The sequence below is a fragment of the Lepus europaeus genome, chromosome 9, assembly GCF_033115175.1.
Source record: "Lepus europaeus isolate LE1 chromosome 9, mLepTim1.pri, whole genome shotgun sequence".
Classification (NCBI taxonomy): domain Eukaryota; kingdom Metazoa; phylum Chordata; class Mammalia; order Lagomorpha; family Leporidae; genus Lepus; species Lepus europaeus.
The window spans coordinates 3,346,338-3,361,455 of record NC_084835.1 but is presented as its reverse complement, the minus strand read 5'-3'; the positions used below and the strand labels follow the sequence as shown (position 1 = coordinate 3,361,455).

The 15,118-nt window shown below is 55.9% G+C and overlaps 1 protein-coding gene across 1 annotated transcript in view; it reads right to left on the bottom strand.

Annotated features, from left to right (window-relative positions):
- Nucleotides 1-15,118, bottom strand: part of ITPR1 (inositol 1,4,5-trisphosphate receptor type 1) — a 296,007-nt gene that overhangs the window by 142,443 nt on the left and 138,446 nt on the right. Inside the window, exons 13-19 of the mRNA XM_062200352.1 lie at nucleotides 12,644-12,798; nucleotides 7,190-7,289; nucleotides 6,294-6,454; nucleotides 5,295-5,436; nucleotides 3,623-3,781; nucleotides 2,136-2,308; nucleotides 596-715 (exon numbers count right to left, since the gene is read on the bottom strand). Of these exons, the coding sequence (XP_062056336.1) occupies nucleotides 596-715; nucleotides 2,136-2,308; nucleotides 3,623-3,781; nucleotides 5,295-5,436; nucleotides 6,294-6,454; nucleotides 7,190-7,289; nucleotides 12,644-12,798 (1,010 nt within the window). The remainder of the gene's footprint in view (nucleotides 1-595; nucleotides 716-2,135; nucleotides 2,309-3,622; nucleotides 3,782-5,294; nucleotides 5,437-6,293; nucleotides 6,455-7,189; nucleotides 7,290-12,643; nucleotides 12,799-15,118) is intronic.

Below are 15,118 nucleotides of genomic sequence, written 5' to 3'. Positions count from 1 at the left end.
ACCACGGGAGTACACACCATGTGAGCACAAACACCACGAAAACATGCATGCTGTACACACAGGAGTACACACCATGTGAGCACAAACCATAAGAGCACACACACACCTGCAGGAGTGCACACTCCTAGAAGCATGCATGCTGTGCACACTACAGGAACACACACACCAGCAGGAGTGCACACCATGCGAGCATGCACACCACGGAAGCATGCATGCTGTACACACAGGAGCACACACACACCTGCAGGAGTACACACCATGTGAGCACACGCACCATGGAAGCATGCACACTGCACACACCACAGGAGCACACACACCTGCAGGAGTGCACACTGTGTGAGCACACACACCATGCAAGCATGCATGCTGTACATAATATCACAGGAACGTACACACCTGCAGGAGTGCACACCGTATGGGCACACACACCACGGAAGCATGCACACTGTGTACCACAGGAGCACACACACCTGCAGGAATAGGCAAACCACAAAAGAGTGCACACCACAGGAGGGCACACACCCATGGAAGCACTGCCCACTGCCCTCCAGCCCTCCTACGTCCCTCGCCCTGCAGCGTCCCCAGCCCCACTCACTTGGTCTCGATGAGGATGTCAGCGTTGGTAGGGTTCAGGACAGCCTTGCAGATCAGTTCCTGGGTCACTGGGATGGATTTGTTCATGGACACACAGAGGTCAGAGAGGTAATCGAGGAACCTGCGCAGCGGAAACAAAGCGAAGAGGTGTGAGACAGAGCGGAGGTTGGCTCCTGCAGCCTCACTCCCTCCAGGGCAGGCCTGCCATGCCTGTAACAGAGGTCGGCAACGCAGGCCTCAGTGCCAATATCCACGGCACTGCCAGACACCCAACATGAGAGAGAAGCCAAGTAGAGAGATTAAAAATCTGAAGGAAAACAACAAGACAGCAACTCACACGAGAAAGCAGCGGGGAATGCTGGGCAAGCGGAGCAGGAGCCAGGCTCTGGCGGGGACAGACACTGCTGGGGGTACTGTGAGGGGCCGTGCCCTGGAGAAATCACCTAGCCCCACTGTGCTCTCGCTTCTCCTCTACAGAAAGGATGAATGGGCCGGCGCCGCGGCTCACTAGGCTAATCCTCCGCCTTGCGGCGCTGGCACACCAGGTTCTAGTCCCGGTCGGGGCGCCAGTTCTGTCCCGGCTGCCCCTCTTCCAGGCCAGCTCTCTGCTGTGGCCAGGGAGTGCAGTGGAGGATGGCCCAAGTGCTTGGGCCCTGCACCCGCATGGGAGACCAGGATAGGCACCTGGCTCCTGGCTTCGGATCAGCGCGGTGCGCCGGCCGCAGCGCGCTTACCGCGGCGGCCATTGGAGGGTGAACCAACGGCCAAGGAAGACCTTTCTCTCTGTCTCTCTCTCTCTCACTGTCCACTCTGCCTGTCAAAAAATAATAATAATAAAAAAAAAATTAAAAAAAAAAAAAAAAAAGAAAGGATGAATGCACAACCTCTCAGTTGTGCCGCGGGTTCAGACACACGGCCCGGGTAAAGCCCAGCCTCTGCTCACCGCAGGGCACTGGTGAGCTATGGGAGATGCCAGCTGCTCCTGGTGGACTATGGGAGACGCCAGCTACTCCTGCAGCGGCAAGTGCTGTCTTACAGCTGCACTGCAGTGCAAGCCCTTGGGATGCCCGGATGCCCACTGCTTCCCCTCAACTGCAATGATGGGAATTCACCAACTGTGGCAGAACTCACTCATGGAGGATAAAAACTCTTGGGCAGCAGCCTCATGTGCGAGAGACTGGTACTTGGGCAGGGCAGGGTTCTGGCCAACATTAGGGGCGCTGGCCAGTGCACAAGTAGCTACACTGAGAGCCATTTCCTAGGCACTGACCACATGCCAGGCACTTACTCTCCTTTAGTTTTCACAACTCCCTATTTCACAGAAGACACGACCAGCTCCACGTAACAGCCCAGGTCACTGGCCGGTGAACTACAGAGCCGGGAATCACAGCCAGGGTCTTGATCCAGGACCGTGTTCCTGCCACCACGCATCACAGAGCCATGGACACCTGCTACTTGTTGCCCAGCGTGGCTCAGAGCCAGGTGCAAAGCCCCTCCCGGCCCCGTCTCCAGGTTCAGGGCGCAGGCGCTCCCCGCCTCACCTGGGCTCCCGGTTCTTGCGCACCAGACTGACGAAGGTGTCGATCTCGGCCGCGGTGATGTGCTTCTCCAGCAGCTTGCGGTTGTTGTGCAGCAGGGCAGTGATGGTGTCCTCGGCCAGCACGTCGTAGCCGATCTGCTTCTGCATGAAGCCGAACTGCTTGGCGATGTACTCCTTCGGGAAGCCAGAGGAGAGAGATCAGCACGCAGCACGTAAGACAACGCGGTCAGGCTAAGAACAAGCAAAGCAGCAGCATCCGTGACAAACATGACTTCACGGGGGCAGTGAGAACAGAGCGCCTTCCTCAACTCCCACCTGGACAGCAGCCGCCAGCGCCCTCCCAGCCTTCTTTCTCCTTGGCCTGCTGCACGACGTCCAGCAGCAAAACCCCTTCCTCTTGCACGCAGAAACGAAGACCCCATGCACACTGCCACCCAACGACTTCTTTTCCTGAAAGGTCACTAACTGTTTTTCAGCTCTGAACTTGTTACTAATTCAAGAGGACTTAACTGTGCCCAAGGCTTCGTGCTGAACGAACGCACACTGAGCACAGCTGGGTGTGGACCAAGGTGGCCCCCTCCGCTTTCTCTGTCACGGGTAAAATGCCACAGCCCTATGCATTTGTCCGTCTGTCTCTCTCTCTCTCACACACAGAGAAGGATTTCTGATTATCACAAAACAGAAACCAGAGGGAAAACAAAAGCAAAGTTCCCAGCAGAGATAGAGAACAGGCAAGAGGGAGGAAGGGAAAGAACCCAGCACATTTACACAGGGACAGGAGTCACTTCACCCACAAACCTTCACGGTATACAACATAAAAACACCATCGCTGCACTGCCAGCTTCAAAGCCAGCAATTTCTTTTTTTTTTTGTTATTATCATTTTTTGTGTGACAGGCAGAGTTAGTGACAGAGAGAGGCAGAGAGAAAGGTCTTCCTTTACCGTTGGTTCACCCTCCAATGGCCGCCGTGCTGCGGCTGGCGCACCGCGCTGATCCGAAGCCAGGAGCCAGGAGTTTCTCCTGGTCTCCCATGGGGTGCACGGCCCAAGGACCGGGGCCATCCTCCACTGCACTCCCGGGCCACAGCAGAGAGCTGGCCTGGAAGAGGGGCAACTGGGACAGAATCCGGCGCCCCGACCGGGTCTAGAACCCTGTGTGTCGGCACCACAGGCAGAGGATTAGCCTATTGAGCCATGGTGCCGCAAAGCCAGCAATTTCATTCAAGACAGTTGTAGAAGGGGAAAGTCCTCCTAGGTATCTTTGTCCAGCTGGTCATCAAAACTGTACAGATGTATGGGTCAACATGTGTTATTGCTCTAAGACCTTGGTTAGGGATTCTGTGACACACACTCGTCCCAGGCTCCCAGTCCGTGTCACCCTCCAAGAGAAGGCTTAACACTGACCAGTTCCATAAGGACTCAGGAAATGCACACGGGGCACTGAAAACTCAAGAGGCAAGAGAGCCACGCCCGCCCACGGCACCCCACCTGGTTCTTCCTGTAATCCTGCTGTGAGTGCCGCAGGACGCGGTAGCACAGGCGGCAGATGTGCCTGAAGGGTGCGTGCCGCTGGTCCCCCAGCTCCTCCAGACGCAGCATGGGGCCGTCGCCGCAGTCGGTGAAGGGTGCCTGCAGCAACTTGAAGATCTGGGAGCGCAGAGAGGAGAAGCAGCTCACTCACTGCACGTGCTGGGGAGCTCTGCCCCCCAAACACATCAGCACCCCGCAGCTGCCTCCACTCTCGGCGGGAGAGGGCACTCCCTGCCTCGGGCTCCCTGCAGGTAAAGGCCCCCAGACACTCCACAGGGCAGCGTGCAGGGCACAGACTCCCGACTTCACCGCTTCCGAGCGGTACGGATCACAAGCAAAGTCAGTGTCTGTCTTCTCATCAGCAAAATGGGAGAGGTAACACGCACGTCCCAGGGCGGTCGTCCAGGTCAACGCGGACAGTAAGTGGGCATGTGAGTGACGACGTCTCCTGCACTCGGGCCTACTCGGAGCCACTACCGTGCAGGTGAACCAAAGTGCTGATTGCAGGTCTAAGGTGGGGAGTCCACACTTGAAACCCCGGCCCTAACAGACCCGGCCTGACGACCTTGCTGACACACGATGGAGCACTGAAAGTTCTGTCCGTCACAGAGCAGCAAGCACGAGGGAGCCCCAAGGGCCAAGCCTCCTTGGTGAGTGACCTGTGGGACTTGTAACCTGCATGCTTGTCGCTTAGCTGTGGCGGCGGCTCCATGGTAAGGCACACGCCAGTCTCCAGCAGGTTTAGAGCACAACAGGGTGCACGTTTCTGAGGCCTGCAGCCCTCCGCGTCTGTCTGCACGCGCAGTGCATCAGGTTTACACTGAACGGTGCTCCCCACACATCCCCTGCAAGCGTCTCCCCAGGACTCAGACACTGCTCCAAGACCTTCTGAGTCTACCGAACACCCCACATCTGCAGACAAGAGACCTGGCCAGCACGACATGTGGCCCTTTGTCTCACCGTTGTGCATCACAAGTTGTCAGGCAAGTGCTGCTCGCATTCCTGACAATGAACTCTCACAAGGGGGACACACAGCCAGCATGAGTACCACGCAAAGACACGGAGGAGGCTCCAGTTCTCAGCAAACAGGCGACAGACGCCAGTCCAGACAGGCTCGAGATGGGACGAGCCCAGTGATGTCCCACTTGGGAAAAGGCGAAACAAGGAGGCAGCTCAGCTGTCTCCAAGGTTAGGGATGAGGGAGGGTGGGATCAGCAGGACACAGAGGACTTCAGGCCGGGGCACCCCTCTGTGTGGTACCAGAAAGGGGGGGTCCAAGCCGGGCCTTTGCCCAGACCGACAAAACTCATGGCACTCAGAGTGGACCCTGGCACACACTATGGACTACCGGAACTGCTGGCAGATCAGCGCAGGTCCACGAATCCCAACAACGCACCCTCTAGACGTGATGTTCACAGTGTGGGAGGCAGGACTGGTCCAGGACAGGGGCCTAAGGGGACCCAGCACTTGCTAATTAAGTTTTGCTGTGAATTACAACTTAACAAGTCAGCTCTACGCAGAAGAGCCGGCTGGCTGAGCCCTCTGAGCCAGAGTCGTCATGCCCGTGCCTGCAACAGCAGTGACCCAGCGCCTGAGTCAAGGGCAGCTCCTGTGCACACGGCTCACCCACCTGCTTGAGGATGTTCTGTTCTCGCATCAGCTTCTGCCGCTCTCTGTTGGGCTTAGAGAAGACTACTTCAAGCACATCTTGGCCAGAGTTGGTTCCTCCGGTGACAAAGTAAACCAGGTCTTCCAGCAGCTTGGTGACAGACCTTGGGAGTGGGGACATGATCAGAGGTGGGAGTGCACCAGGGCCACAGCAACAGAGGCTTCGCCCTCCCTCCCATTTCCAAAAAGAGTGAAACGCAGACAGCTATCTGCAAAAAACTGTCCACCAAAAGATGGCCCCCTCCCAAAACATCGGCCGCCCAAGTTCATCTCAGAGTAACCAGAGCCCGGACATTCAGTAACAGGGTTCCTGGGACAGAGATTGCACCACTGTAGAGACTCAGAAAAGTGAGTGCAAATGTAGCTACTTCGTAGAAATCACAGACTGAAGACCTGCACACATTAAGACCTGCTACGCTCAGAGAGCCCCTCCCTTCCTCTACAAGGACTGCAGACACGCCCGTGAGTGAGGACGGCTGTGCATGTGGGAGCACCGTGGGTGAGGACGGCTGTGCACAAGAGAATCCCATGGGTAAGGACAGCTGTGCACGTGGGAGCCCCATGGGTGAGGACAGCTGTGCACGTGGGAGCCCCTGGGGTGAGGACAGCTGTGCACGTGGGAGCCTCGTGGGTGAGGACGGCTGTGCACGTGGGAGCCCCTGGGGTGAGGACGGCTGTGCACGTGGGAGCCCCAGGGGTGAGGACGGCTGTGCACGTGGGAGCCTCGTGGGTGAGGACGGCTGTGCACGTGGGAGCCCCTGGGGTGAGGACAGCTGTGCACGTGGGAGCCTCGTGGGTGAGGATGGCTGTGCACGTGGGAGCCCCTGGGGTGAGGACGGCTGTGCACGTGGGAGCCCCAGGGGTGAGGACGGCTGTGCACGTGGGAGCCCCAGGGGTGAGGACGGCTGTGCACGTGGGAGCCCCAGGGGTGAGGACGGCTGCAGGAGTGTGGGGCCCTCACCGGCGCTCATTCTGGGTGATGGTGCCCTTCTCCAGCTTCCCAGCGATGGAGCCCAGCACCTTGCTGGCGTCATTTGCAAAGTCCAGGTCTCGCACTTCCGCAGGAGAAACAGGAACAATGGCAAACGCTTCCTTGTCCTCCTTCACAGGGGAGGTGCCGATCTGAAATTCAAGGTGGGTTTTGTGGGGGACTCTCCAGGGTGGACAGGCAAGACGACTCAACACTGTGCTTATAGGGTTCTGGGCCAGCCAAAGCCGTGCCCATGCTGGTGCTGGGCCAGTGGAGAGCCAGGAGAGGGAGCACTGCGGCCACTCCACAGCCGCGGTCGTCACACGGAGCTGGCCACAGCCCTGCCTTTGAAGAGCACGTTCGTGAGTACAGAGAGGAAGGGGAGTACAGCAAACGTCATCAGTGACTCCAAAGGAGGCACTATTCGGTGCTTTCAGCTTTCCTGCAGGCCTGAAAACGTTCACAAAGGTAGAAACACACGCCAGCTGCCTTCACCATCAGCACTGCCGTCACCACAGACAAACGACAAGGAAGGAACAGTGAAGAAGGACAGGAGAGCGACTGGGAGAACATTCAGGAAACACAAGTGCACATTTAAGAAAGAAATAAATCAATGACACAATGCACCATCCAGCCAAAACCATGCTGCACACAGACATCACATGGACATCACATGCAGACATTGCTCCACCACTAGGGCAGAAACCACAGAGGAAAATCAAGGTTCTGGATGGGCTCCACCCAGGTCCCCAGGCGAGAATCCCATGTGAAGATCTCACTCCTCCCAAAGCAACAAAACCCTCAGACACTGCGCGTCCCGTCTGTGCCCACAGGAGCCTCCCATCAGGAGCACGTGACCCAGGGGAACAGCCAATTCTGGGACTTACTTTCAGCATCACCGGCTTTTCCTCCTCCTTGTCAATGGGGATGTTTGTGCTGTGAACCCAGGTATTGGTGCACAAGTGTCTGAGTCGGACATAGGAGTTCCTACAGGGAAGAAAAGAAGGAATGGAGGGACAGGGACACCAAGGGACACTGTACACAGTGTGTACATGTGGCAGCTACCAGCCTGCTATCTACGGACTCAAAACAGCAAGGGCCACATATGAAAGAGGGGCCCCAGCAGCAAACAGTTCCAGTCTAAGCCCCACTGGGATCTACTGACAACAGAAAGCCCCTCACAGTGACTCCAAGCTGATGTGGCAGGCTGCATTGCTCCCCATGACACGGCACCTACGAGTAAGCCCCTCAGCACAGAGCCTCCTGGGGTGGGGCAATGGGAAGCGCCTGCTGACTGTGTACTGGTGTTACCGTGTGCTGACCGTGAGAGGACTGAGTCCTGACTGTGTACTGACCGTGTGCTGACCATGAACTGACCTGTGCTGACCGTGTGCTGACCATGTACTGACCGGGTACTCAGTATGTACTGACCATAGACTGACTATACTGATTGTGTACTAGTGTTACTGTATACTGACCCTGTGTTGACCATGTGCTGAACATATACTGACAATGTGCTGACTGTGTACAATGTCCTGACCATGTCCTGACAGCATACTCACTGTGTACTGACCATACACTGAATGTACTGACCGTGTACTGGTGTTACTGTGTACTGACCATGTGTTGACAATGTGCTGATCATGTACTGACTGTGTACTGGTGTTACTGTGTACTGACCATGTGCTGAGCATGTACTGACCATGTACTGACTGTGTACTGGTGTTACTGTGTACTGAACATATACTGACTGTGTGCTGACCATGTACTGACTATGTAGGCTCACTGTGTACTGACTGCGTACTGACCATGTACTGGTGTTACTGTGTACTGATTGTGTACTGGTGTTTGTCACCAGAGCTGATAAAGCAATGACTGACACATTACTTATGGAACCATCAAGAAAAAAATTGAAATAGAATTCATAGAAGAAAATATGACCAAGTATTTACTCAACTGGTGGCAGGCAAAAACTTTTCAAGTGTTTTTAACAAAATATGAGACCTTCAAATTTACAAGTAGAAGGAAGATAAGTTATCAAACAGCTTCCATTTTATACCCTCTGTAGAGGAGAAACAGACAATCACGAATCATGCTGAGAAAAAAAGGAGTTTCAGGAAACTACAGTACAACTCGGGACGAAAAGGTTATTAATGTACTCCTCTGCTTCCCAAGAGCTCAGAGGCAAAGCCAGGATCAGCAGCGGCAGAGGCGCTGGCGGTGTGAGCATGGCCAACGGAGCACACACGATGTGTCCATCTTCTCATCACACAGTGCCACTCTCAGGCTCTTCTCTTAGGAGATGAGAGCATGGGCCCAGGAGAAGTGCGGGGCAGACCCAGCCTGGTCCCGAAGATCCTCTCCTGCCCTTCCCTGGACGTCTCGAGCCCGCCAAGATGGCCGGAGAGGTGGCAGCAAGGACTCTGACAAGCACGCCACTGGGACATCCACACCCCACATCCCAGTGCCTGGCTTTCACCCCGGGCCTGCTCCTGACCCCCGCTTCCTGCCGGTGCAGATCCCGGGAGGCGGCAAGCCAGGGCTGCAGGAGCTGGCTCCTGGCACCCACAGAGTGAGTTCCTGGCTCTCGGTGAGGCCACTCGCTCTCACTTTCACTACCACAAATGGAAAAAAGGAATGACAGAAAGTGTGACTTGCTTCCAACTGCCTCACGTTTAAGGTATAAGCCAAGCCGGGGCCATGCTGACCACAGTCTAGGGGTCTAGACCAACGTGTGCCGGAGGGGTAGAGAGTGTCCACCAGCTCCTCCGCTGTCCCCCCGTGGCGTCAGGACAGCTGCAGGAGAGCCGCGGGGCAGGCGTCTCCCGGGGTCCACCTCAGTCCCTACTCCACATCTACTGCTCCTGCTCAGGGAGCCCGGGAGTACTGCTTTCCTTTGGCTCAGGACTCCCTCCACCAGCTGCCATACAGACGCCCTTAGCCGTGAACATTTCATGGCCACGCACACATCGAGCCCTGGACTTTCTCATCTTCAAAACTGAACTTGTTCAAAGAAAGCACTGCATTCCTCCTAGGGGATGAACAACCCCACAGAGCAGTGACCCGCAGGCCCTATGCGCGTCTCACTCTCACGTGGGCGGACAAGGCAGGGAAACTCTTTTGGAAAACTGTTTTAAATAAATCTCTTTTTTCATCTGACAGCAGAAGAGATGGAGAAAGATCTCCTATCAGCTGATTCACTCCCCTGTGTCCACAACAGCCAGGGCTGGGCCAGACTGAAGCACGTAGCCCAGAATTCAACCCAGGTCTCCCACATGAGTGGCAGGGATGCAAGGGCTTCCGCCATCATCTGCTGCCTCCCAGGATGTGTATCAGCAGGAAGCTGCGTGAGAAACAGAGGAACTGGAACTCAACCAGGCACTCGGACACAGGACGCGTGTGTGTTCCAAGTGGTATCCGAACCGCTGCGTCAAATGCCCACCTCAGGAATAAATGAACATGTAAAAAGCAAAGATGGAGTGCACGACGGTAAGTGAACATGCTGGGGCCAGGCCCGCGACTCCTGGGCTTCTGGGTTTGTAACCCATCTACCTTAGGACACCTGCCCACAAAGAGAGCTCGGTAGGCACTGCACTGAAGGAAAGAGCAGAGAACCAGGGGCTCCAGCAGCCAACGCCACCCGGCAGTGAACCAGAACCTCAAGCTGTCCCTTCCCACGGGACCACAGTGGGGCTCCAGCCTGCAAGGGAGCACAGAGCACCAGGGCCCCAGGGATGCCAGCAAGACTAACAGAATGGTGTAAGTCATGTGCTGAAACAACTTGCAAAACAGACACTCAACATGCTGAAAGTTACACTGAAACACGGTTTGTTCCTGCAAACTTGGTCCCATCCTGCACGTTGAAGAGGAAGGGAGTGGGGCCACAAGCCCCGCCGCAAGCCATGTAACAACTATCTCAAAAGGAATGACAGCAGTGTAAAGAAAAAAACCAGGCCGGCGCCACGGCTTAATAGGCCAATCCTCTGCCTGCGGTGCCGGCACACCGGGTTCTAGCGCAGGTCGGGGCGCTGGATTCTGTCCAGGTTGCTCCTCTTCCAGTCCAGCTCTCTGCTGTGGCCTGCGAGGGCAGTGGAGGATGGTCCAAGTGCTTGGGCCCTGCACCCGCATGCGAGACCAGGAGAAGCACCTGGCTCCTGGCTTCGGATCAGCGCGGTGTGCTAGCCACAGTGCGCTGGCTGCAGTGGCCATTGGGGGGTAAACCAACGGAAAAAGGAAGACCTTTCTCTCTGTCTCTCTCAGTATCCACTCTGCCTGTCAAAAAAAGAAAAAAACCAACAACTCTTTGAAAAAATGTCACCATAAATCTTTGTGACTTCAGATTAGGAAATAGTTTCTTAGATATAAAACCAAGTACATAAGTAATCAAGAGGAAAAAAAGACAAATCAACTATAAAAATTATGTTTCAAAAGATTCTTTTCCAAGAAACTGAGAAGATAACCTAAAAAACAGGAGAAAGTATTTGCAAATCACATATCTGCAACACCTACAGTTCAGTAAGAAAAAGGCAACTCAATTCCTTTAAGTAGTCAACAAAGGGCAAAGGCTGTGAATAGGTATTTCTCCAAAAGCAGATATACAAACAGGCAATAAGCTGACAAAGAGGTGGACATCATCAGTGCACAGGGAAATGCAGTCCAAACCACAACAGCAGCCTTCGCAGCCTGCCCAGGAGGGCTTGGGTAAGCAAGATGGTGGCAAGCGCTGGGCAGAACACAGAGAAACTGGAACATTCCACACTGCTGGTGCAAATGCAAACTGGGGCATCCACTTAGAGACACAGTCGGTAGCTCCTGAGTAGGTTACACAGCAAGCTAACAGATGACCTGGCAATTTCACTCCCAGGTACAGAGAACTGAATACAAGTGACCACACAAAAATGTGACACAGATGTACACAGCACCCAAAAAATGAAGACAAATGGAAATCAGCTAACAGATGGCTCAAGTATGGGACTAGCCAAATAGTGGACTATGACTTAGTAATACAATTAAGTGAAGTACTGATGCGCTACAGCACGCTGAATCTCCAATATAGGACTGAGGAAAAGAAACCACCATAGAAGGCGGTGTGACATACGGCTCCATGTATAAGAAACGTCCAGAACCGACCAGTCAACAGGAAACAGAAGGCCCATCAGCCTAAGCCTGGGAGAAGGAAGCAGAGATGACCAACGGGACATGGCGTTTCTAACTGTTGGCCCAGCTCTGCTGGCCTAGCAATCGCTGAATGGAATGCTTGAGGCCAGCTGCGTGGCACGCTCACGTGACCTCAGCAGGGCCTCGGAGCTGCAGAGCTGTGTGCACACCTGGACGGTGCAGAGCGGTGCGCAGCCTGGGCTTCTCAGCTCTGGCGTTCATCAGATTAGCAGAGCAGCAAGGACGCAGCAGAGCTTATGGACGGGCAGCCATTTCACTGAGCGGCCACAAAGCCCTGCAGGCTCCCTCAGGCTGCCTTCCACCAGGACACTGCCTAGCGTCGTCCCATGGACAGGGACAGCAGGAGAGCCCAGCAGAAGATGAGGTTCTCCTGGAATTCTGGGAGCACCCGAGCCTGAGTCGATGGTGTCACGGGCTGGCTGTGGACGCGCAGCAAGGCAGGCACAGTTTAGACTGCAGCTCTACGCAGGACTCCCTGACCGCGTGAGCTGCTTCGGCTCTCTGAGCCTCCGTCTCTCTCAGTAAGGACGAGTGAGTGACGGAGGCCCTCTCAGAGAAACTGTCACGAGGATGAAATCACGTAACATAAGCCAAGTACGTGCTGAACACTGCAGCTGGAATGGAGCCAGGCTCAGCAAGTGCTGCCGTTACTAATAATACACTGCTTCTGAATTTCCAAGGAGCTGTCATCCCATGCGCAGTCCAGTTATAGCTCAAACAATGTGATCCAAGCAAGAGAACTGGAAGTTAGATGTAACTAAAGAATACCTGCAGAACTTCTTAAAACTTTAAACAACATTCCCTATGCACACAGTGAATTTCACAGTTTGCGTTTTCCAGAATGCCATCTATTTGTTCAGCTGGCCTAGAGGCCCCCCAGGCTTGGGGAAGAGGAAGGGAGTAATAGAAACTGGGATCCTGCGCTGTCTGGGCTCACAGCTTAGGCTGCTGACTGAGAGACCGCGCTTCTCGTCTGACTGCTGGGGACTAGTGCTGCCCATCCACGAAAACAATCTGACCACACACTGGGCAGCCAGGCCGCACCTTCCATCAAATCCTCCCCAAGAACTTCAGAAAAGGCAACAATGACGTGGATGCCCAGACGTGTGGCCAGGCCACTGGACCAGCCCAAACTCTCAGGATGAGCAATCTTAAAATCAGACCTTGGGACCAGGCTGTCGCCTCCCCGGAGTGTGGTGGGGTCCAGCTCAAAGATGGAGGAGATGTCATTGCCTTCAGGCACAGAGACCAGCGAGTAGACCATCTTTTCCGGGGCATTCCGCAGCCTGCTTCTAGAGGCGTCCTGGTCGGGGTCCACCTGAGGAGGAAGGGATCAAGTCAACAACTCGGAGCGCCAGTCCTCACCCGTCACAATCACGCCACGTCCGCAGGAACGGGCAAGGAACAGCAGTGTCAGCAGCTGGCAGGGCAAGGACCAGAGTTCCAGGGCCGTCCTGTAGCCGCCTGAGCCGAGAGCGCAGACTCTGCGGCCCGTGCTGCCTGCACACGCTATGGCCATGTGGGCTGGCAGTAAGAGATGTGAGGCGAGAGCTCGAGATGGGGCACGCGTGTCACGCAGTCGCCCCCAGCAGCAGCCACGGAGGCCCCACCGCAGAAAACCTGGCCCGTGGCTTTGGTTACAAGGGGCTGTGCGAGCCGACGGCGAGAACGGTGCACCCAACAGTAAGACCTGGCTCCTTCCCAGGACAAAGAAGAAATCCAAACAAGTGAACAAACGTCCATGACTGGTTAGGAGGGCTGCCGATGACACGCAGGGAAAGGGGCCTGAGGACCATTCCGTGGCTGAGACAGGGACAACAGCTCTGGGCCCCATCTGAGCTGCCTGAATCAGGGAGCAGGCGGGCCCAGACACCTGCTCACGAGGGCTCAGGAGCTCACACGACTCTGGGACCCCAGGACTGTTCTCCCTGCTGAACGTCCCTAGAAGACCACCACGTCGGCCCGCTTTCCTCCTTACATTCCACGCTGGCTGCCCCGCCTGAGCAACGCCTCCTTCCCAAACAGGAAAGCAGGTGACAGCACCAGCAAGACCAGGAATCAAGAAAAGAAAATCACATCAGAGGTAAAGAAGCAGCGAACCCCACCTGGGACAGCGGAGGCAGCAGCAGCAGCTGTCTACAACAGAAAAACAGTCCTTTCAAGGCCCCAGGTCTTCGGCACTTCCCCGCCTCCGCTTTCTCCTCTACCTGGACAGGCCCCGGACCTCTTTCCTGTCTGCGCCAGTGTCAGCAGCACCTGGTGAGCGCCAGGACATCTGTGGCTCCCGGCTCAGGAGGACGGATCTCCAACAGGTGTTGGCTCCAAACTGCTGCTACCCGGAAAAGCACCCCTCATCCCACTTTCCAAACTCTGACCCAACCACAGAGACTCAGGGCAGCCAGGCTGGCAGTGCAGTCCAAGAGAGGCGAGGACATCCTACAGGGAAATATCAACTGTGGCTGGCGCCTGCCCCCTAGTGGAAAAAAAAGGTGCCTGCAAGACAAAACTTAGGGGAGACCAAAGGGCAGGGTGGTGCAAGAGGCATCTTTCCTAGGCTGACACAAACCCAGCTTCTCCATGTTCACCTGGTCCATGGAGGCAGAAGCTGGCCTCATGGGTGTGGGGTCGGCCCCCTTCCCACACCCTTCCGCGTGTACAGACCACCAGCACAGCATCGGGCTACCCAGAGCTCCACAGTCCAGATCCACAGCCCGCCTCCCCACACATCCACCACCCTGGCACAGAGAAGCCGGAGAGCACAGAATAACCTCGCACTACCAGAGCCCAGCACGGGAGGGGTTGGGACCCCTCGCAGGGCTGCTGCCTCCCACCTGGAACCTCCCCTGACCTGCAGCGGCCCACACCCCTGCTGGATGCAAAGGGAGTGACGTGCTCAAAATGCTGCTTGTCCAGACGAGGGAGGCACGGCTCAGAGCGGCAAAGACACTCAACCCAGGGCCCCAGCTACGAAGTGCAGCTCTGGAACTGGAAGCCAGGTCTGTCTGCTCCCCCACTACCCTTCCCCTGCACGGCACAGGGCAGTCCTCACACGTCAGAGGCCAGCGGGGCCCAGGGACGCCAGCCCTCAGTGGCCGCGGCCCCAGCTCAGCCCATTCCCAAGAAAGGATCACTCTGTCCCCACAACGGCAGCTCCTCCTCTGCAAACAGAGCAGCTTTGAGGACAAGCCCAGCGCAGGGAAAACAAGCAGCTGCTAGCTAGGGTTTCCCTCCTGCAGCGTGCAGGCCCCTAGCACAGAAACCCCTCAGTCTCCTCATTGCAGCAGAGCGAGGCTGGAAGGAAGGGTGACGAGGGTCCCAAGAGGAAGAGGGCAGAGAGTGGAGAAGCTCCCGGGCCTGCCTGTGCTGAGAGCAGAAACCGCCAGCCAGCACCAACGCATTCCGTTTCAGAGCCAAGGTTCTTCCCGAAGCCAGCTCACGGCACTTTGCAAACACAACCACGTGTGCAGTCTTCTCCCCCCAATCCCCTCCCTTAGTCTGTTTTAAACCTGCACATTTTCCTAAGCTTTATTTTGAAAAGAAAAACTCGGGGGCACTGCCCGACACAGCAGCCACCACTTGGAATGCCCTTTTATTGCAGTCCCCCCAGACCAGGATCAAGGGCTCCACAGGAGCCTGAC